At 41.5% G+C, this 22234-nt stretch overlaps 1 protein-coding gene across 7 annotated transcripts in view; it reads left to right on the top strand.

Annotated features, from left to right (window-relative positions):
• The first annotated feature begins 7320 nt into the window (after nt 1-7320).
• USP40 (ubiquitin specific peptidase 40) overlaps nt 7321-22234 on the top strand; it is a 37990-nt gene continuing 23076 nt past the window's right edge. For 5 of the 7 annotated variants that reach the window (XR_775046.1, XM_010577905.1, XM_010577908.1 and 2 more), the window contains exons 1-10: nt 9565-9645; nt 10397-10613; nt 11144-11211; nt 12211-12324; nt 12905-13069; nt 13647-13793; nt 18244-18387; nt 19357-19485; nt 20003-20104; nt 20443-20550. Coding sequence is in view for 6 of the 7 variants with exons in the window: in XM_010577905.1 (XP_010576207.1) it covers nt 9595-9645; nt 10397-10613; nt 11144-11211; nt 12211-12324; nt 12905-13069; nt 13647-13793; nt 18244-18387; nt 19357-19485; nt 20003-20104; nt 20443-20550 (1245 nt within the window). In the remaining variant the exon portion in view is untranslated. Of the gene's footprint in view, nt 7453-7670; nt 7790-9564; nt 9646-10396; nt 10614-11143; nt 11212-12210; nt 12325-12904; nt 13070-13646; nt 13794-18243; nt 18388-19356; nt 19486-20002; nt 20105-20442; nt 20551-22234 lie in introns of those variants that run through there. The other 2 variants (XM_010577910.1, XM_010577907.1) reach the window with 2 other exon arrangements.

A 22234-nucleotide genomic window follows, 5' to 3' on the forward strand; every position in this document is an offset into this window, starting at 1 on the left:
CATGGAGGAATCGTTGTGTAATTGAACCCAGTCCTTTTTTTGATACAGAACAGTGCCAGGCAAATGCAGGTTGGTAGCTGCTGACATGAACCTGCCTGATTCTCCCCTTACGTTTTACATCGCTATGGAGATACACTGGCATTTGCCTGCACAGGATAAGATAGTATGTAGTTTCGCTAGCATGACTTCAGAGGAAAAACAGGTCATAAAAGTGATGATATGTTGACTGCAAGTTAGAAAGTAATCTTAAGTCTTTGCAAGAGCAAGAAGCAGCACACACATCTAAGCAAATCACAGAACACAGATCATTTCTAGGGCAGCCCTTTCCTAAGCCATAAATAGAAATCATATGAAAACGATAGTATGTGATCGTGAAATTAATGACTGTATCATAACAGAAAGGTGACATTTAAGGCTGCCCAGGTACTGTAATTGGAACATTTCCTAACTTCTGTAGGGCAATGTGTTTGATATTTTAAAATATAATACTCTATAACCTTTCTAGATTTTTGTGCATAGACCTCTGTCAAATACTTACCTTTAGACTTACATTAGAGAAGGTGTTTTAATTTAACCAGCAGACAAACTTCCCATGGAAAGGGAAAATAAGGCAGTGGTTCCATTTGATATGAGGGAATTTTTGTCAAAAGAACTATTTTACATCTTCCTTCAGTATCTCTTCTTCAAAATATAGAGGCAAAGGGATGTGGACAAGAGCAAACTGAAGAGGACAGTGAGATGAACCGTTTGGTTAGAGCAGCTGTTTCAGGTTGATACATACTGTGCATTGAACATGAACAATGCATGACAGTTAAACTTTCTTTTTCAAAAGTATTGCTGCTTTTACTTGTCTGATGTTGTGTATTTTGACATTGCAATATAAGACAGATGAACAGTATTGCCAGCTTTAAAGGTGCTCAACATCCTTTACAAAAGCATAATAAGCAGATGCTGACAGGATACCAGGCTCCTCTGAACTGCCACTAAGTTCATCAACACCTTGAATATTGCACAAAAAAAGTGACTCTAGTATTTGGTTCATGAACGGAGTGATGATTACTGCTTCAGTGCAGAAAATGAAGAGTTCCCCTATAGCTGTACTAATCTTAGCTACCCATGTCAGCAAATTAACAGTACCCACAGACATGACAGGATCCCTTCTGAGGTCACACAAAGTGACGTTTGGGTTGTGCAGGCTTTTGAAAAGCATGTATCTGCGTACCAGGTATGTGTGTGCACTTTGGTACTGCTTACTGTATTATTTGGCTTCTTGCCAAAGTCTTTGAATTCCACTTTAATTGCATATTTCAAAGGACCAGTTAGAAGTGTCTCCTTATCAGAGCTTCCCAGATTCTGCTGGCTCTGGCAGGAGGGTTTCAGAACAGGACCTGTCTTCTTAATCCTTGTGCTAGAGGGACAAACCACAGGGTATTTATTTAGTTACACTTCTCTTTTACTACCTACTTAAATCTGGGGTTATTTTAATGTTTTAAGTTAACTAGTTGTTTAAATAAGTAATGGGTGGTTTAGATTAAAAAAACAGGAACTCTGAAAGGTTGCTATAATTTACATTTCTGAACTTTGTTTTGATCAAATCATATGAACCTTGTTTTTATGAGCTGCCCAAAAAAGCAACTCTGCATTAACTTTGGCTAAAGATGAGATATGCATCAAAACGTCTCAGGGCTCACAGTCTGAGTTCATTTGCGATGTCCCCCTAATGAGGGACCACTTACCATGCCAGCCTTCAGGTACTTCTGGAGTCATTAGCGCATGACGCTGGCACAGAACCTCTGCTCAGTCAAGATATTGGGTCTGATTTCCTGCAACCCTTGTATTAAACCTCCAGACACAGTAGGACTTGGCAACTGGATTTATGTGTCTGTTAATGAATATGTAATTGCTACTGAGACAGATGCCTATGCAAAGTGCAGGACAAGAGGAAATCCAGCCTGAGGCAGCCAGTGCAGTTATCTGGTTATCTTAGTCAATGAGTAAGTGCAGTTTGTGTTCCCCCAGGCCCAGTCCTGTGGTTTCATGTTCTCCCTCCGAGACTGCAGGCCACGGACAATGCTTACAGCTCAGGAGGGTCAGGGAACTTGGGATTTAATTCCCAGCTCTGGGCTAGATATGACACATATGCCCAGTTCAGCAAAAGCATGAGCTCCTCAGCACCCTGACGCTTTCAGCTCCACAGCAGGTACTCCATGGGGCCATGTCAGACGTGGCAGAAAGGAGCCCTCTTTGGGAATGAGGCCACAATGCCTGATTTCTCTGTCTGTGGAAAACTATGGCAAGTGGTGTAACAGAAACATCTGTGGCTTAAGCTCCTTATCTGAGAAAAGAAACCACATCTTGAATCTCTTGTTCTCTCTCCCTTTCCTAGTCATCCTAACTTTTTGTTTTCTTGTCTGTTCGGCAATGGGCTACCAGGTTTTGGAGAACTATCTATTCTTACCATATGATTATATTTCTGAACAGTAATGGTCAACCCAGGGCTTACCACTGTGTATGCATAGATTTCTTTCTCCCATATGACTCACTTCACATTTGTTTACACTCTACTGCATTATTGCCTTGTTGCTGGGCACTGTTCAAACTGAAATAGGGGAAGTTCCTCTGCTGTCTGTAGGAAATGTAGCTAGAAAAGGCAGACTGAAGATAGGAGGAATACACAAGGCTTTTCAAGGTTTGGAACATGTGATTTCCAGCAAATGACAAATGTCAGTGTGAAGATGGGAGATGCCAGGTATAAAATGAGGGTGGGATGTTCTACCCTTGTAGCAAGTTACAAACCGTTTGCAGCTTTAAGACCTTCAAGATATAGAAGTAAAGACTTATGTCATGGAACCAGCAAGAATTTGCCTCTTAAATCTCAAACTACAAAGTCCCACTCTCTTGAGCCTAACTTGAGAATGCCTTATTTATAATATTATTCTAATATTAGAATTTATAATAACATTCTAATATTCTAATTTATAATATTATTCTTTATTAAGTTCAGTGGACTCTGCATAAGCCTGTCAAAGATTATAAAAGAAATCTGAAAGAAGAAAGAAAATACCCTTCAGCTCAAAGATACTGCACTGCAGTTGTGCAGTGATATTGTGTGACCACAATTCAGAAGTGAGGAAGTAATTTCATAGGAAAGAAATTTGTGTCCTGCTTTGTGCCTGGAAATAAATGTCTGGTGCTATTAATTGTTTTAGAGACTATATGATAACTATCAAAATAGATTTAAATTTCTAGATTAGCTTTAAAAATCCCACAGAACAATTCTGGTAGGAGCAAACGTCAAGAAGTAGGTATGAAAACTTATCTGAGTTTTGCATACAAGTGTGTTTCACCAAATACACTACTTTAGATTAATTCTTCCCATTTCAAGGTGACATTTATGTTTCACCATGATCTACAAACAGAAACAACATAGACAGCCAGTTTGGAAACTGTATGTCATGAAAACACAACCAAAGCAAATTAACTGACTTTGCTGAGCTTAGAGTTAAAAACAAAGGAAGACTCTTAGAGCATGGTCTTTGAGCTTTCGGTCAGGTGAAAGAAATATATGTCAGACTCCATGAAAATGAAATCAAAACTGCATCTGGTTGGTGAATGATATACACTCACTGAGGACAGTAATTTGTGGCTGGCGGATGAAGTCCATTTTTTGTTGGACTTCTCAGAAAATCCTCATTGATTCAAGTAAGTCATTTGCCTCCATAGAGGTAATTTGATTTCAGCCTGTGGAAAACAACTGCCAGAACCTGGTTGTATTAAATCATTACCAGAAATAAAAAAAAATCAGTAGCACTAAACTTCCAGAAACAATGTAATCAGATTTCATTGGAAAATGTATAATTTGGAGGAAAAAGAACATACCTCAGACAGTGGTTTCCTCTGAGCACAGTTTATACCTCCAATAAAGACCATATTGGGCATCACTGGTCTGACGTATTCAAACACAAAGTCAAATCTCAGAAGCCAAATGGAAGCAGAGTTCAGGAGGTCTAGCAGGGATACATCTCTCTGAAGAACTTCAGAGGAAAACTTTATTGCATCTTCGTAGAAACCATTACAGTACACAAGCTCCAGGAGGGAAACCAGTGCATTTTCCACTCTCTGGAAAAAGGTCATGTGGTCCGAGTTGAAGGTAAATAGTCTCGGGGTGTAGGACAGAGGACTTGGGCACTGCGGTGCTTCGTAGTGTAAGTTGCAAGGAAATCCTCTCATGAAGAACACAAATGGAAGAGAAAAATAATTAGCAAGTGTTGCTCCACACATAAAAAAGGGGTCTGTCAGGACAGCATCGAAGCCACTTTGATTCAAGTACTGCAGGGTCTCCTTGCTGCTGAACAGGTTCTTGCACTGAACAAAGAATGTACGGAAAACGTGCACTGAGCTGTTGTATAGTGCTAGAGCATTCAGAGGGAAAGGCAGGTCCTTCAGGTGAGTGGCAATGTACTCATGAAAGGCATTATCCAGCTCTTCTAATGTGTAAGACACTGGGTATGTTTTCACCGTGTATGCCTGTGTCATTTCCATCTGCCAGCTTACTTCTGGTATAACCACCACCACTTCGTGTCCTCTCTCACTGAGCTTTTCAACCACTTGTCGCATGCTAAGCCAGTGGCTTCCACCCATGGGCACCACCAGGAGTCTCCTTCCATCTGAGAGGCCAGGCAGGAGGAGGATAAAAATCCAGGCACAGCAAAGCCTCAAAGTCATGTTCCTGTGGTCAGAGTACAGACTGTGGGAGAGTCTTCTCCCTCAGGCAGTAGCCTGAAGATGCTTTTGAATGAAGCTGATCGGTTTATCTGTTGAGTTGTGCTCCTTTTTCATAATCTTCTAGTTAATGATTCACTGCTTTGGGTTGTGGATGGTTTGGGTTCTTTTCTCATTACTTGTGAAGCCAAATGCTGTGACCCTTTCCTGTCCTGAGAGTGATTGGAGTTCCCCAGTGTTCAACAGAGAACTAGCTCCTCAACATGGTAGTCAGATTTCTTAGGAATTCTCTCTTGATCATTGATGTATCCTGTCTTACTCCTTGGCCAGGACCAAGGAAGGCAAGTTTGGCGTGAAAAAATCCAACACCACAGTAACAAATGAAAACAGCCTCAACAAATTTCATTGTGGTTGGAGACATGGAAGTTCAGATCATTTCTCTGAGGACAGAACAGGAGACCCTCAGGATAAGGGGAAAGGGCAGATGAACCAACTCTTCTGAGCTAGCAGGAATCTCCAGTCTACAATGACACCAGCAAGAGACACTGAGAGAGGCTGACCTGGCAGCTGAGGCAGAGATCTGTGAAGTTGAAGCCCAGGTTCTTGCTTCAGGGCAGTAATGCAGTTGTTTCACAGCCTATGAGATGGCCTTCAGGCGGTTGAAAACTCTTCACCACTTGCCTATACATCAAGTAGAGTCCAGACATAGGACATGTACTAAATGTGTTTTAACAACTACAACTCCATGTATGGCTTGGACTGTTCAGTAAAGACACAGGTGTGAGCCCAGGTATCGGACCTGACTGCTAACGAGCAGCTTCAGTGCAACTGTGGGTTTGCAAGAGCCTTCAGCTTCACAGCATTGCTTTTGACATTAATGGTGCCAAAAAGATTAGAAGCCTAAATAGCACTGTGACATGGAAAAATAATGAAATGTAAGATATTTAGAGCCATGCAGCCTCTGTCCCTCAGGAACACAACTTCTTTGATCTCCCTTCCGTACCATGGTCAATGCAATGAAATTAATTACGTATCATTTTCTTCATCTTTTCCTATTAGCCTTTTTGTTTCTTTTTCCCACTTTACCGACATCTGTAACTTTTTCCTTGTGTAGGGAAACTACTGAGTAAGTGGCAAAATGCAGTTTTCTTTCAGGCACTTGATAACTTTTCAGAAAACAAAATATTTGAGCTTCAGAGCAGGGGGAGAAGCTCTGAGGTAAAAGTGAAAAAAATACTTTCAGAATCTTTTATGTTATTATAAACTGTAAGGGAAAAAAAGGATGGGTAATAACTAAAATGTTATTATTTCCAGCTTTATATAAACTGCACTTAAAAATGATCATTGGAAAAAAGACTGGTTTAGTAAACAGCATTTTCTCACGAAAAGGTTATTTTTATTTTTTAAGTTGGTTTTTTTTGGCACCCCCCATTTTCTGGAGAGGGGTAAGCAGACAGCTGTTAGGGAAAATTCCTGTCCTCCCTTCCCTTCTGCGGCAGGATGAATTTGCCATCCAAACCTTGCAGCACCCTTAACATGAAGGGAGTGGGTACAAAAGCAAGTGCAGGACGAGCGAAGCTAATCAGTACCTTAGAGGTGTTCCTGAGTGTTTACTGGTGACTCCCTCAGTTGGCTTGGTTATCTGGCAAAGGGTGCTTGATGAGTTAAACTTTGCTGGGTTCAAGGGAGTGCGAGTTAAGAGTTGCTTACCCTTCACACGTGGTCGCCAGCGCAAGATGCCAGTGGGAACTTCGAATTAGGGAAGAAGCTGCATAGCTGGGGGATGCCAGGGGAGGAATGGAAAACCCCACGGGAGAGGGGCTGTGCTGGACGGCTGCAGCGGGAAGGAGGGACATTGTGTCAGAACAACTGCTGCCTGTGGCCCCACTGGCACGATGTGTGTGATTGCAGCAGACCACAGTGAGAGTCAATGCTGGCAGCAAACGATGTGCCAGCTGGGCCACTCTAGCCATGGTGGCAGCTGTGACCAACCACCTGCATGTTTCAAAGATGGAGCTGGTCATCTCTGATCACCGGCCAGGCTCATCTGTATTTGAAATCCCAATGCCAGTACAAGCCCTGGCCTGCACCTGATGGGGCCACACGAGCTCAGGGAGGGAACTGGACCAGAAGGGGCAGAAGGAGAAGCAGCCCCCGCCTCCGTGAGGGCTCTTCCTTGCAGCAGAAGCCCTTGTGCTACAAGGCTGGTACGCTGAGCTTCATCCCTGGCTATGTTTTTTGGAAGGCTTCAGCAGGGCCTGTCCCTGGTGGTGGCCTGAGACGTCTCGGTCATGGTGAAGTGTTGGTCTCCTCCCCCAACAGGTCCACCACCCAGCAGAAGCTGGGCCGGGGCAGGCTGGGCCTCCTCCAGGCCCTCAGCCTGGCGAGGCCGCGCAGGCCCCGGGGTCTCCACGGCAACCCTTGCCCCCCCGCCCCCAGCAGGCTGACTCCCACCATCCACCGCGGCCTCCAGGAAACTACAGCCCCCAGAAGGCCTTGCGGGGAGGCACGCCTTCCCAGCGGGCAGTGCGGCTCCCCCCCTCCGCCAGCGCGGTGACGCTCCGGCGCCGCACTACGACTCCCAGCAGGCTGTGCGCGGCCGCGTTGCCGGCCGCCCCCCGGTTCGCATCGGCTCCCGTGCCCGGCGCTTCCTTCCCGCTCCTTGCAGGAGGCGTCCCTCGCTCCACAGAGCGAGGGCGTGCCGCTGTTGTCTCTCCGGGACTTGGCCAGGTGCGTGAAGTCCCGGAGCGGCGGAGGCCTTTAGGTCCCAGCGTGCTTTGCGCGGCGCCACAACAAAGATGGCGGCGGCCGCGGGGCCGTGGCGGTAGCTGCCGGCCCGGCTCTGGGTGCTGGCTCTGAGGGGTGAGTCGGGCTAAGCGGCGGCTGGGGAGCCGTGCCCCGCCAGCCCCGGCGCTGCGGGCCGGCCGGGGTGCGGGCGGCAGGCCCAGGGTACCGGTTCTCGTCCTCTCTTCGGTACCGGTGAGACCGCCTCTGAAGACTGGGCCCAGCTCCGTGGGGGCTCTGGGACTGGAGCGTGTGGGAGGTGGAGAGAGGCAGGGGGAGCCGGGTGAGTTCAGCCTGAAGAAGGGAAAGCGAGGTGGAGACTGTACTGCTGTCGGGAGGGGGCATCTGCGCAGCCTGATTCTTGCCGGGGGTGCAGTGGGGTAGGATGAGAGGTGCCAGACCCAAGTTACAGCGTGGGAAGTTCCCATCAGAGATAAGGAATAGAGCGCAGGGGCTTAGAGGGGTTTGGGGATCTCCTTTCATGGAGTCATTCTGACTTTGGCAGGGCAAGGCCCTAATAAGCGATGCTTTTTGAGGGTGTTGGACCAGAGACGTCATCCAGAGTTTTGTTCTAATCTATGTTACTGCATCCAGATATTCATTCTAATCTATATTGCTGTATGATTTTTCAGGGAGGGAAGCTGCTAGCAGCAGTGCTTTGAGGATCCAGAAATAAGGAATGAGGGAGGATTTGGCACTGTCCTGCTGAAGTGCTTCTCTGGAGTGGTGCGTGGGTACAGCAGACTGTCAGTAAGATGATTGCTGTCTTCTAGATTTGTGCTTTTTTTATGATGAAGAAACCTATTAGGAGCAAGCTATTGTGCATTTGGGTGAGGAAAATAGGAATAGTCATCATCTTTGAATGGTTAAATGCTAACGTGCAGCAGGTCTAACTGGAAAAATGAATGAAGGCTGTGAGACAGTTTGGAAAGAGTGTTAAACCTAGTACTTACTTCTTGAAGTAGGAGCAGTGGGACCTTTACAGACTTTTCTTTTTTAGGCAGTCAAGGTGTAAGAGCTGCATTCAGAGGAGAAAAACCTACAAAGACATCAAAATTATTTCTTTCCTATCTCTGTTCGTTAAGAAGTATTTCCAGCCATGTTATTTTATTTTGTGAGGATTTATAAGGGGATATCTATTGTGTGAAGTGGTGAAGAAGCATTATAGCACAAGCAGAGTGAAGAGTGTCATGCTGCTTCATAGTCAGCTGCTCTGAGCATAGCCTTTTGCCTAAAAACTGCTCTATTCTGGGAAGGACTAAAATGGGCTTAATGTAATGCTATTTTATAGAAAGTTTTAGGAAATGCCTGACGAACTACCAGTTGGTTGAATGGGGAGCTGTCGACTACGTTTGGATTTTCAAAAAGCATTCAACAACTTTTGCCACTGAAAGCCTTTAAAGAAATTAAGCTGACACAGGAGAAGAAAGTTGTTGCTTGATTAAATGATTAGCTAAAAGATAGGAAACAAAAGGTCAACCATTACAGAGGGGAGTTTCTCTGTACTTTTGCTAGGGTCTGCATTCAGTGTATCATAAACTGTCAGCAATAAACAGCAAATGCTGAGATGATTAATTTTTCTTGTGAAGTCGACTGATACATTGCACTAAAGACAAGTGCCATCAGTGAAGCTTTAAAGTCTTTATGCTAACAGGCCGCTGAATGAAACAATAGCAGATGATATTCATTGTAGGTGAGTCCAAAGAGGTGTAGCATGGGGCAGAGCCGATCACAGCTTTACAGTTATATATACACACGTATTTCTGTAAAGTGTATGTATAGTGGTCGGATTTGAAGTGAACACACAGGAGTGATAATTGGGGTAATAATATATGTTGCTTAAAAAAAAAGTAGTTTAGTGCTCAGCAGTTGTACAAAAAAGAGCAAACCAGAGCATTATTAATTAGCTATAGAAGGCCATGATTTGCGCACATCTTGAACATGGTAGGCAGATGTGGTCCTCTGATCTCAGAAGCAGATAAAGAAGTTTAAGGGGTTCAGAGGTAGTAGATAAGGATAATTGAAGATAAGGGACAAGTTCTGTAGTAGGAGTAAATACATCTTTGTGGAAGCTTTTGTCTGGAAGAGATGTCTGAATGGAATATGATAAAGATCTGTAAAATTGCACATGGAATGAAGGTAAATAGAGGAATGATTATTCACTGCTTCAGTATAACTCCTTGATTACTCACTGTTAATGCAAGAGCTACAGCATACCAAATGAAATTATGGGGTGACAAGTACAAAACAAAAGTGAGCTAGCTTTTGGAGTCCTGGGACATGCTAAGAGGTTGTAAGGTTTCCAAGAAGGACTGAAAAAATTTCCATAAGAAGAATTAGTTGCCATTGAGTTTCCAGCTTGAACATCTGGAAGCAAGGATAATATTTTCATAAAATATCACTGTATTTTTGACTATTTATTGCACTCTTCCCATCTGAACTGGCCAATACTAGAGACAGGTTACTTGTGCACGTGGATTTTTTTTGAGAGGCAGCGCAGGGATTTTCATGAGTTTGAGAGGCCTTACATACCTTTCCTGCAGGAAGCTGGGCAGCTTGAACACTAGTTGATTATGCATGTTTAGAAGGATGTATTTATTTTGCCATGCATGTTTTTGCTGATGCAAAGTTGAAATGTGATGTATTTGGTTCTAGTTAAAAGTCTGTTCAGACCTGTGCTAACATAAATGCTTTTAATTCACCCTTTTTGTTACATTAGCGCACCCTTTTATATGGATCTGACGTTCACTTTTAGAATGAACAGCATAAGACAAAAAAAAGTTATAAATAAATTCGTCAGTCATGGATGAAAGGCTCATCTTGGAGGATTAGAGGTGGGTGGATTCAATTGCGGTTTTTATAGTAAATAGATTATTTTATATTTTTAAAGGACTGTTTTGCCTTCACAATGTTTGGGGACTTATTTGAAGAGGATTTTTCCTTTATTTCAAACAATCATTTTGGAAAAGGGAAGAAATCAAAGCCCAGAGATTTGGAGCCTCCGCCTCCCAGGGATTTCACCAATCTAAGTGGTATCAAAAATCAGGGTGGGACCTGCTACCTCAATTCCCTTCTGCAGACTCTGCTTTTCACACCTGAATTTAGAGGTAATGTGTTCAAAATCTTCTTAAAATAATGTTGGAATTGATATTTTATATCTGCATTTCTAGTTATTTATTAAAGAAATGTGACAAACACATTGTTTTCAAGAACAGTTTACTTCAGTTCAAATAAGTTATTACAGAATATTCAGAGCTATTGGTCTGTAAAATTAGTATCATCACTTCTGCACAAAATGTAAGTATTGTAAATGTTACCTTTTCTTACAGGTGCGTGGTTACAGTTTGTGTAAATAAGAGAGGTTATTGCTGTCTGTAAAGTGTCATTCATTTTTTTTTAATGCAACCACTACAATTCCTGAAAAAATATTTTACCATCTAAACACCTTCATGCTTACTTCTGCTTTATTTTTATAGCTTGAACCAGTTGCAAGGATGAATGATGTTCAGAAAGGTTGTTTAATGTCTTAATTTGCCAAAAAGAATAGTATCATAATGCTTGACAGCTAAAATACAGTTAATCTTCAAAGAGGGAATGTTGTCTTTTTTAAAATAGGCATTTTTCTTTACAATTACAGAGGCGCTGTTCTCTCTAGGTCCTGAAGAACTTGGGTCTCTGGATGATAGCAGTAAACCAGATGCAAAGGTATTTAAAATTTTCTTGTCATTAGTCACTGCTGAGTGTTGATTTGGAAGAACATTGTTTCAATTCACATGAAACTTCTTATGGCAATGAATGAAAGCCTAACTCTGATACTGCAAGGCAGTTTGGTTGGCTGATACTTGATTTTTCACACAGTTGTAAGTTTTCAGTGCCATAAGTGTTTGCTTCAGAAGTAAAATATTGAGCCTGTCTCTGCTGAAATTGATAGCAGAGATAATTTTGTCTTCAAGGTGAGCAGGAGCAATCCCAAATTCTGTACAGTTCTCGTATAGATTTTTCTCTTCTGTAATTCAAGCTACAGTGTTTTGACTTATTTGTGTCCAGGAACAAAAAAGTAAATGTGTGCAGCCTAAATGACTGCACTGAGGCTCTCTGAAGATTTAACAGCCCATCTGTGCACAGGATGGTATGGGACTGGAATTTAAGCTTTGTTTAAAAAGTGCTTACTAAAGTTGACTACAGAATTGCATTCTTTAGTTCTTGGGTTAAAGTGACACAACTGGTGGCTTGGAAAATTTTTTTCTTTGTAAGTCAAAGATAAATATAGGTAGCTGATTAAGCTTACTGATATTAACCATTCTCCTTCCCATCTCGTTCCACCCCACCACCAAACACCCTTTACTGAGCAAGGAGTAGCACACATTAAATCTGTATGTCATGATGTCTTGTAGCTGAGTTCTTAGGGTTTAGTATTATGGAAAATATCAGAGGAAGTTGTCTTTTTTTACGATGGTGATGGCTTAATTTTAATCTGTACAGTTTTGCTTTATCACAAAACATATGTTCCATGACTGTATTTGCTGAGTAAGGTGAGGCACTGTAGATTTTTGGGAACCAAGTCTGACTGATATTTTGGTGTGAATTGAGTAACCTGTGTTATGAAAGCCATAGACAGTGGTGGTGTACTAAATTATTTTTATTTAAATGATTGGTTTGAAGACTTTTTCTGATCTTCTGGGTATATTTGGTTTTTATTTCTAGGTTCGAATAATTCCATTACAACTTCAACGGTTATTCGCTCAGCTTCTGCTCTTGGACCAGCAGGCTGCATCTACAACAGACCTTACTGAGAGCTTCGGGTGGAACAGCCATGAGGTACAAATCACCATCAGTGACAGTATCATTGATAAACTTTTTCCTGAATGGAGATGATTTTTACTTTTTTTTTTATGTCTGACATTTAAGAAATATCTTGAAATACTTCAAGCTGTGGAGAAAGCATTGAATTGGGTCAACTATTGTTGTATACTGTTGTATCTCCACATGAAATACATGCCAATTGTTTACAGCAAGTAACAGAAGAAAACAGTTCTGTTAGATACAATTTCAGTAGCTTTTTCTTTGTTTTTACAGGAACATTTTTCCAACAGTACTTAGGGTTCTTGTCCTCAGATACTTAGATTCTTACCTAAATTGAACTGTGTAACTCATCTTAGTCTAAATCTACCCAAGTGAAAGTGTCTTATGTGGGTTATAGTAGCTACTTAGAAACCATATCTAAATTAAGAATAACAAGTAATAATAAAGGTAGTAATTTCCTACTCAAGGTAGTAAATACATGGGTAGTCACTGAGGCAGCTGTCTTTGTCACACTTAATACATGTTGTTTTTAAACAATAAGCAAAGCAGATGGCACTATTTTATTTCTTCAAGTTTGTTTTTTTTTATCGTGCAGGAAATGAGGCAGCACGATGTGCAGGAATTAAATCGGATTCTGTTCAGTGCTTTGGAAACTTCCCTTGTGGGGACTTCGGGTCATGACCTTATTAAGCGATTGTACCATGGGATTGTTGTCAACCAGATTGTTTGTAAAGAGTGCAAGAATATCAGTGAGAGACAGGTAAAGCCAAACTATTTTCCAGGAGGGGTTTCTGTTCAGCCTGTTGAGGATACTTTAAATGTTCTTTTTTTTTAAACTCCAAAAATAGTGACATCTTACTTGCGTGTCACTGGTGGTCTTGTTGAATCTAGGTAGTGTGTATTGGTTAGAGTGCTGCAGACTTGAAAACGTGAAAATTACGTGTGACTTTGTTGTTAAGTCTTGGCTGGCATTTCCTAAACCACCTACATCAGGCTGTGACTCAGAGGTAAAAAACGTAAGTGTTGTTGCATCTTCTGAGTTGGCAAGCGTTGCCTTTAGTAGATGTAGTTGGCAAAGAGCTGAACAGTGGGGTAACAACAGTAAAACATACTTTTACAGTCTTTTATGCTCTTTGTAATTTAAAAAAAGTTTGGTGGTGGTGTTTTTGTTTTGTTTTGTTTTTAAATTAATTTATCTTCTGTGGATATATGGAGGTTTTTCCCCATCAGCAATGAAAGCAAAATGAATGCTTGTTTCTGCTGTGGTGAATGGGATGAGTATCTTTCTAATGTACTGTGAGCTTACTACCTTATTTTTTTGTTGTACTTCTGCATAGGAAGATTTCTTAGACTTAACAGTAGCAGTAAAAGGTGTAGCTGGCTTGGAGGAGGCCCTGTGGAACATGTATGTAGAAGAGGAGTACTTTGAAAATGAGAACTTGTATCGATGTGGAGCCTGTGATAAACTTGTCGAAGCTTCAAAGGTAATGCATTGGTGATTCTCAGTGTTCAGTCTGCTGACAGTTAGGAACTTTGTTTACATTGCTGTGTCTGCCCTCTGACACAGAAATAAAAAAATCTGTGTCTTTAATCAGACAGTATATAACAAGAGGATGCCAAAATCTGACCTGTTTTTTAAACCTCAGCAACTATGTCAAGAAAAGCTCATGTGACTCTTGATTTCTTAACTTGAATGTTGTTGCAGTCTTTAATCTAGACAATGGTGGATGGGATGGCATGTGGTTTCGAGAGTATTGCCTTATTCACACACCTCTATGGGCACCTGGCTTTGGACATTTCAGAAGATAGGCTAAAAGATAAGCTAGACCCTGACGAAAAAGATAAACAGGTCCATGTAATGAAGAAAACTATGGAAATTCTCTCATGAAGAACGCAAATGATAGAGAAAAATAATGAGTAACTATTGCTTTGCACAGTTGAATCTGTTGATCTAGGTTTTGCATTGTTTCCCTGAGGCCAAACAGGTTCTTGCATTGATAAATTAACACCTTAGTAGGTGTTTTCAATATGTTCTGTAGTGCTAGAGCCTTCAGGTCAGTAAGAATGTATTCATGTAAGGAACCATCCAGCTCTTCTAATGTGTAAGGCACTGGATATGTTTTCACCGTGTATGCCTGTGTCGTTTCCATCTGCCAGCTTACTTCTGGTATAACCACCACCACTTCGTGTCCTCTCTCACTGAGCTTTTCAACGACTTGTCGCGTGCTAAGCCAGTGGCTTCCACCCATGGGCACCACCAGGAGTCTCCTTCCATCTGAGAGGCCAGGCAGGAGGAGGATAAAAATCCAGGCACAGCAAAGCCTCAAAGTCATGTTCCTGTGGTCAGAGTACAGACTGTGGGAGAGTCTTCTCCTTCAGGCAGTAGCTTGAAGATGCTTTTGAATGAAGCTGATTGGTTTATGTTGAGTTGTGCTGCTTTGTCATAACCTTCTAGTGAATGATTTGCTGCTTTGATCTGTGCTCAGCTATGGGCGAGAACTGTTGGGTTTGAGTTGTTTTTTTAAAAAAATACTTGTAAAGCCAAATGCTGTGACCCTTCTGTGCTGAGTCATTGGAGTTCCTCAGTGTTCAATGGAGAACTCTTGACATTAAGCCTGTGATGTTCATTGAGAGTGGTCCCCAGGAACTCAGGGACAACCAGACTGGAGTATTCCTTTTTCTGGCCTGGTTCCCTGCCTTCACCCCTGGGCACCTTGGGAAAGGTTCAGATGCTTGACACTTGTCTGTATTAGTATCCTCCAGAGGAATTGTGTATGTGACCCCAAGTGCTTTGTTAAATGGCGGTGTGTCTGATAACACCGGTCACTGTATGCCAGTGCAGCCTGCACCATCCTTGTGCTGACAGCTTGTCCCTGTTTGTTGGTTTATGACAGTTTGGACTGGTTTTCCCAACATAGTAATTGAATTTAAGGCTTCTTATTAGTGTTCTCATCCATCCCCTCAGGCAGGGCCAGGGAAGGGCAGCCCAGTGAGAGCTTTATGAGAGTTGTAGGTCTTTGAATTGCATTTCTCCAGAATAATACAAGTGGTGTTTGGGTTTCTTCTTTCATGTTGTAAGTCTTTTATAAAAAGTTGCTCCTTTTTCCTGTTATTCCCACTATTTTTTGTAAAGGGGAGACAGACATAGGTGTTAGGGCACTCTGACGTATTCTGTCATCTTCACAACAGCAAAGCTCTTTGGCCTACTGTGGTGACTCTCTTCTGCAGCAGGATGACTGCAATCCAAACCTTGCAGCACCCTTAATGTGGAAGCGAGTGGGTGCAAAGGCAAGCTGAGGACAGGTGAAATTAATCAGTGACTCAGGAGTTCAGAACCATTTGCCAGTGCTTCATGTGCCTCCTTCCAGTCCCTAAAGGGAACCTATAAGAAAGCCGGGGAGGGACTTTTTACGAGGGCATGTAGTGATAGGACAAGGGGTAATGGCTTTAAACTGAAAGAGGGTAGATTTAGATTAGAGGCAAGGAAGAAGTTCTTCACTGTGAGGGTGGTGAGGCACTGGAACAGGTTGCCCAGTGAAGTTGTGGATGCCCCATCCCTGGAAGTGTTCAAGCCTGGGTTGGATGGGGTTTGAGCAGCCTGGTCTAGTGGAAGGTGTCCCTGCCAATGGCAGGGGAGTTGGAACTACATGATCTTTAAGGTCCCTTCCAACCCAAACCATTCTAGGATTCTGTGTGGCTTGGTTATAAGGGCTTGTTTGAGTTCAACTTTGCTGGGTTCAAGGGAGTGTGAGATAAGAGCTGCTTTCCTTTCATACGTGGTCATCCATGCAAGAAGATGGTGCAAACTCTGAACTTGGGTAAGAAATCACATAGCTGGGGGATACCAGGGTATGAATGGACAGCCTCAAGAGAGGGGCTGTGCTAGAAGGCTGTAGCAGGAAGGTGGGATGTTGTGTCAGCATGACTGCTGCCTGTAGCTCTGTGACCCTGCTGGCATGATGCACTTGATCACAGCAGACCATGGTGAGAGTCAACACTGACAGGAAGTGAGGTGCCATATGAGTCACTCTAGGCTTGGTGGTAGCGTTAAGAAGGCAGCTGCCTAACAATGCGACCACCTGCCCACACCTAGCCTGTTTCAAAGACAATATGGCCCATGCCTACTCACTCCATTCCTCCCTTTCTTCAGTACACTGTGAGTCTTTGGATGTTCTTCTTTGCCCTCTTTTGTTTTGGCCTCTAGGGAATTTAGTAGTTGAAGAATCTAGTGTTCTAGAACTTGATCAGATTTTAATTGTACAGTCTGATTTTCACCCTAAACTTGGAAGAGCATGCAAAATCATTTGTGCCGCTAAGCTCTGCAAAGTAGTCTCTGCAATTGGCACAAATGAATTACCTAATTCAGAGAGTTTCTTAAGCCATAGGTATGTTCCTGGGAGGCTCTCTGGTATGGCTCTTCAAATGGAGAGTTGGGTGGAAATATTGGAAAGGCTCAGAAGTGTGTTCATTGAATCTACACTTACATTCAGAGGTGATACAAGACGATTGGTTTTGCTTTGCACCAGGGTTCCTGATGCTCTCTCACACCAAGTTGTTCAATCTTGATTAATATTCTTCCTTAATAAAACAGATTATGTTGGCTTTCCTGCCTTGAAGGTCCTCTCCCATATAAATGAGGGAGACTTTTAACCCTTGCTTAGTTGTTCTGTGGCTGTCTGTAGGGTCTTCCAGGATATATCTACCCCATGCTGCTTAGGCACAGCATTGTCCTTGTTTACCGTATGTAGCCCACAGACCTTGGTCAAGGCCCTTTTCTTCAAGCAGCCTGGCAGATCTTAAGCAAAATGCCACTGTGATATAATCTGGTGACATTTTTCAGACTGTTTCTGTTGCACTTGGAGGCAGCCCAGCAGTCACTCAGCAGCAGGCTGCAAAATACATGTGGGAGTGATCTCTTTTTCTGGACAATACACACCTGTCAGAGCTAGTTGTGTTACAGATAGGATCATTTCTGACTTCTGCATTTGAAAACACTGTGCCTGTATGAGCCCTGACCTGTACTTGGGGTCACACAACCCCAGAGAACTGGGAAACTCCTCAAACGTCATTGGAATAAACCTAAGGTGATCTACAAATGCTGTGTTTGGACAAGATGACCAGGAGGGGCCAGAAGAGTAATAGCCCCAGCCTCAGTTGAGGTCATTTCCTTGCAGCAGAAGCAAGCATGTAGGCTACATTTGTAGTCTGAGCTTCATTTGTAGTGGTGTTGTTTGGGGGTTTTTGTTTTTTTGTTTGTTTGTTTGTTTTTTGTTTGGTTGGTTGTTTTTTTTTTTTTTTTGAGGGGTGGCTTCAGGGCCTGTGCCAGATGCTGAGTGCCCCACTGTTCATCTGAGAATGATGAAGCTACAACGAAGCTGTGTTGCTCTTCTGCAGCACCTGCTGTTCAGCAGCAGTTGAGTGTTTGTGCTTTTTTCTCTGGGCTCTCAGGGTCTTTGTGGGACTGGTGGTTGCAGGTACTGTGCAAGGGGCCAAGAGCAAGGTTGCTGGGAAGATGCTGTACAGTCTGACTTCATGGGTAAGCACAAACCCAGGGGTTTGAAGCAGTTGATTCTTAGTATAAAATTCAAGAAAATCCTCTCACAGAGAACATGTGAGCTATGGAAATGAAATTACTGACTAGCATTTCAGCAATGTCCTCCTTTGTTTTCTGTAGGAGGATAAAGCATGGGTCTGGTCATCACCATGCAGTGAAGGTGTAGGTCTTAACAGAGGGGAAGGATCTTGATTACTTTTAGGATGTCTAGTTGGTAGGGAAACTGAGAATTAGGGAATACATTTTAAAAATGAAAACACAGATCATGTCTGCCTGGTTATGACGAAGCTTTGTTGGAAAATAAAGAGTTGACCACAGCAAGGTGGAAACCACTGTTGTGTATAACTTTGTACTTAAAATTTTTTAAAATCATTTTACAGTCTGCTAAACTACGCAAGTTGCCGCCCTTTCTCACCATTTCTCTCCTGAGATTTAACTTTGACTTTGAGAAGTGTGAACGATACAAGGAAACGAGCTGCTATACATTCCCTATCCAGATAAATCTGAGGCCTTTTTGTGAGCAGGTTTGTACTGTTACATTTGTTAAAGTTTCTATATACTCAGCAGAGAACCTATATCTCAAGGCCAAGTTCTCTTTTATTTTGCATTTTGTCAGGGCAAGGTGTTCAAGAAACTTTGTAGGGTTCTCCTCTGTGCCCGATTCCAACTTTTTGGAATTCCAATTTGTTTCTGAAAGACCACTTTCTAACTGAGTGGGAAATACCTTGTAGCTATACAGGGGGAAAGGGTATAATAATGACCTAAAACTTAATCTGATATTTGTTTGAAAGGAAGATTATGACCTGGATATTGAAATTCATTTTTGTATTGTCATTATCTGATAATGTCATGTATAAATTTTGCTATATATGTTTCATGTGCCTGTAGTTATTTCATTTTTCTTAGGAATCTGTCTTTGCATTTATATATATGTATTTTGATTATAAACTGAGCTATACCAGTGCTTGATGCCAATTTTTGATCCTTAAAATATGTAAAGAATATACTTAATAGAGGCACTGTTCTTGAAAAAGAAATTTTTCTGATCGAAATGTTGCAGTGCAAGCTTGGAAATTTTTCAGTGTTTGCATTTGAGGAAGTCTTTTTTTTTTTTTTTCCCCCTTCATTTGGTTTGTGTATATAAATGTGTTGCTTGTTTTTTCTCTAGTCTTTTAAGCAAATTAAGCCTGGTTATGAACAAGCAGGTTGAGCTGTTCTATTATTTTCATCAGTATGTCATTATTTTAAATTTTGAATTTCTAATATTGTTCAGAATCATGCTTAAAAAGTTGCTTAATTAAGCCTGTGCCTTGGTCCATGGTTTGTGTCAGTCTGTACTTGTGTTCCCCAGCGCTGAAAAGCCATTTCAGTCTCTGCATGTGCAAATGCACAGTGAGAAATATCTGAAGCTATGCTGATGGTGTAAAACTGTCCTTGTATGAAAGACTTACTGATATATATTATTGTTACTATTATTGTTTTTCTTTTTAAAGACTGAAATGGATGATTCAGAGTACATGTATGAGCTCTTCTCTGTTATTATACATAAAGGTGGCTGCTATGGAGGACACTATCATGTTTATATCAGAGATGTGGATGAATTGGGAAACTGGCAATTACAAGTAAGTCCTAAAGGTTTTTCTTCCTTGCTTGATATGTCTCATTTTTCAGAAAGATATTAAGAGCTAGTGGATGAAACGTATATCCAAACTAATGAATATTTTAGCGAGGCATTTGGTCTCTTACCTCATTGAGAAGGCTAGTTTTCCACAGTATGTGTTCTCTATCAAAATTTTATTGCAAATTTTAGCTTTCCAATCTGCTGAACTATCTCACTTTACTGGGCTCACTTTTTCTGTCCCAAATTAATTAATATCTTTGCTCAAGACTAGCACAGTTATTTTAGTGGATGACGCTGGCTGGCTGTAAATAATGCAAATGCTTTTTCTGTTAAAAAAAAATGATAGTGGATATTCTGTATGACAATATACAGTCAGTAGCGGGTGGCAGAGGTAGCTTATCAGAACTTCCTTCACACTTCTAAATTGTGCATGCTAATGTTAGTACAGATGATAATCGAAAACCGCTAGTTGTGTGTGAAGCAACAGTAGTTGTGAGTCTTGTATTTTTCTTATACAGGAAGAAGAAGATAGGCTGATTGAAGATATGGCTTTAAGAGATAATGAAAATGCCAAAGAAGTAGAAAATCCATTGGCGGTGTTGAAAGGGATTTTATCAGAGGTATGGTATGTAATGAGTTTATTGCTTTGATATTGATGTTTGGGAACATAGAAGAAGGAGTTAGTGTATGCAAGAGTGGGCAGGTTTAGTTGTACAGAACTCTTCTGAACTTATTGTGAAGCACATAACCTGACTAATACTAATAGTGGCTCTTCATACAGAAAATGGCCCTTTTTGGAGTATTTCTGAAGTTGCTTACCTAAGCTGTTGCAAAAGGTGAATTTTACACTGTTTTATTAACAAACAGGAGTGATTTAAGCACTTCAGAATTGGCTTCTTTGTGTTGATCCCTTGACTTTTGTAGCCTTCATTATCCTTGGTTTTGTATTTCTTTGTAGGAAGAATCTAAACAAATTCCCGTGGATCAATTAGGGCAGAAATTATTGGAGAAAAAAGGGATGTCCTGGAATAAGAAATACCGAAAACAGTATGGAGCATTACGAAAGGTAATATGCATGTATGTTAGTTTGTTTTTTACTGTTAAGATAACTTTACATTTATATTCCTATTGAATAGTCAGTAGGATGGTAATTGAAAATACTGGCCCTTGGACTAGCAAGATAGAGCACGTGTAAGAGAGGTTTGTAAGATAAATTAGTAGACTGGAGAACATGGACAAGATTCTAGAGGGATTGTCTGCCTGAAAGCTTGTAGCTTTTTTTTTCTATCTATATGGTTGGCCTATAAAAGAATTAACCTTACCTACTGAACCTTGTTTCACTTGTGTCTGTGGATGAAGCTGCAACAACACCACTACCACTTGAACACAGAAACACTGATGAGAATTAAAGAAGAAATACAGTACCTCTTCACAGTCATAACAGAAATGAGGTTTTGAAAATGTATGCCACTTTTTGGTTGATAAGGGCATATCCATAAAGTTAACACTTCCAGTAAAATCTTGTCAAGTAGTTTACTGTATTTTCTAATGCTTTAAGGAAATACTTGAGCGTTTGTGTTATAGATATGTGGAAAATTGATGTTTGACTGTTTTTTGACTAGAACCAGCAATGGAGTTTTCACAATAATTACTTAAAAGTAGTTGTGAAATCTGAATGTGAGTCTTCCCTGGAGGTAGATGCTTTTCTGACTTTGACAGGGAAGTGATAGAAACAAGTTGTGAGCAACCCAGTATTAACGATTTCAAACTTTGAGTGCTATTGTGAATATTACTAAAGCTGACTTTTCACAAGTGCTGGATCTATACCAAAAGCACATTGATCAGTGCAATACTTGCGTTATTGAAATAACTGTAAATTGTTTTACACTTTTTGAAGTATCAAATGAGTTTCTGATTATGGTTGAAACTGAAATTCAGATTTTTGGGGGGTTGTTTTTGTTTGTTTGGGTTTTGGGTTTTTTTTTTTGAGGGGGGGTTGGGTGGTTTGTGTAGTTTGGCGGGGGGATTGGAGGGTGGTTGGTGTCCAACCCGTCCCTCGCCATCTCTCAAGAACCGTGATTTTGTTTTGTGTAATTTGGACACTAATCTTGTTTGAAGTATCTGCATACCGCTAAAATGAAAGTAGACAACAGAGTGGATAAGCTGGGCGAAACGGAACGAGTAGGTTTTAAGTTCTTGAGCTGCCACAATGAGCAGCATTAATTTGGGTAAGGTACAGCTCAGCAGACCAGAATTGAGCTCAAGATCCCTGTCTGGTAAATACAGAAGGGAGCAATGCCGCAGATGCTAGGGTGTGGATGTAAAAGGGCTACACAAGTTGGGATGGTACTGTGTGTCTGATAAAGCAGAAGCTTTTTGATTGGCATAGAATATCGCTCCTTATGCTACCTTTCCCGGAACAGAGAGTATGCACTCGTGAGAAGTGTTTTAAAGGACTCCAGTGTCTCAAGCAATCCTTGAAATTCAGAAGTTAATCTGATTTAATTCTTAGTGATGCATGTAGGTTGAAAACAATTCTTTTGCAATTTCTTGCCTGGTAGTTTGAAGTTATATAAGAAATGAAGCGAGCAACAGCATATAAAAAAATCAGACAGATAAGTGGTGGCAGGGGAATTACGTTTTCTGTCTAAACTGAGGAAGTATGTGAGGAAGTATCATAAAACCGAGTTTGAAGGGGTGGGGTTTGTGTATCAATTTGAGAAGGAATCAGGTGAAGTAGCTAATGCAGG

The sequence above is a fragment of the Haliaeetus leucocephalus genome, unplaced genomic scaffold (genome assembly GCF_000737465.1).
Source record: "Haliaeetus leucocephalus isolate CR32 unplaced genomic scaffold, Haliaeetus_leucocephalus-4.0 Scaffold587, whole genome shotgun sequence".
NCBI lineage: Eukaryota > Metazoa > Chordata > Aves > Accipitriformes > Accipitridae > Haliaeetus > Haliaeetus leucocephalus.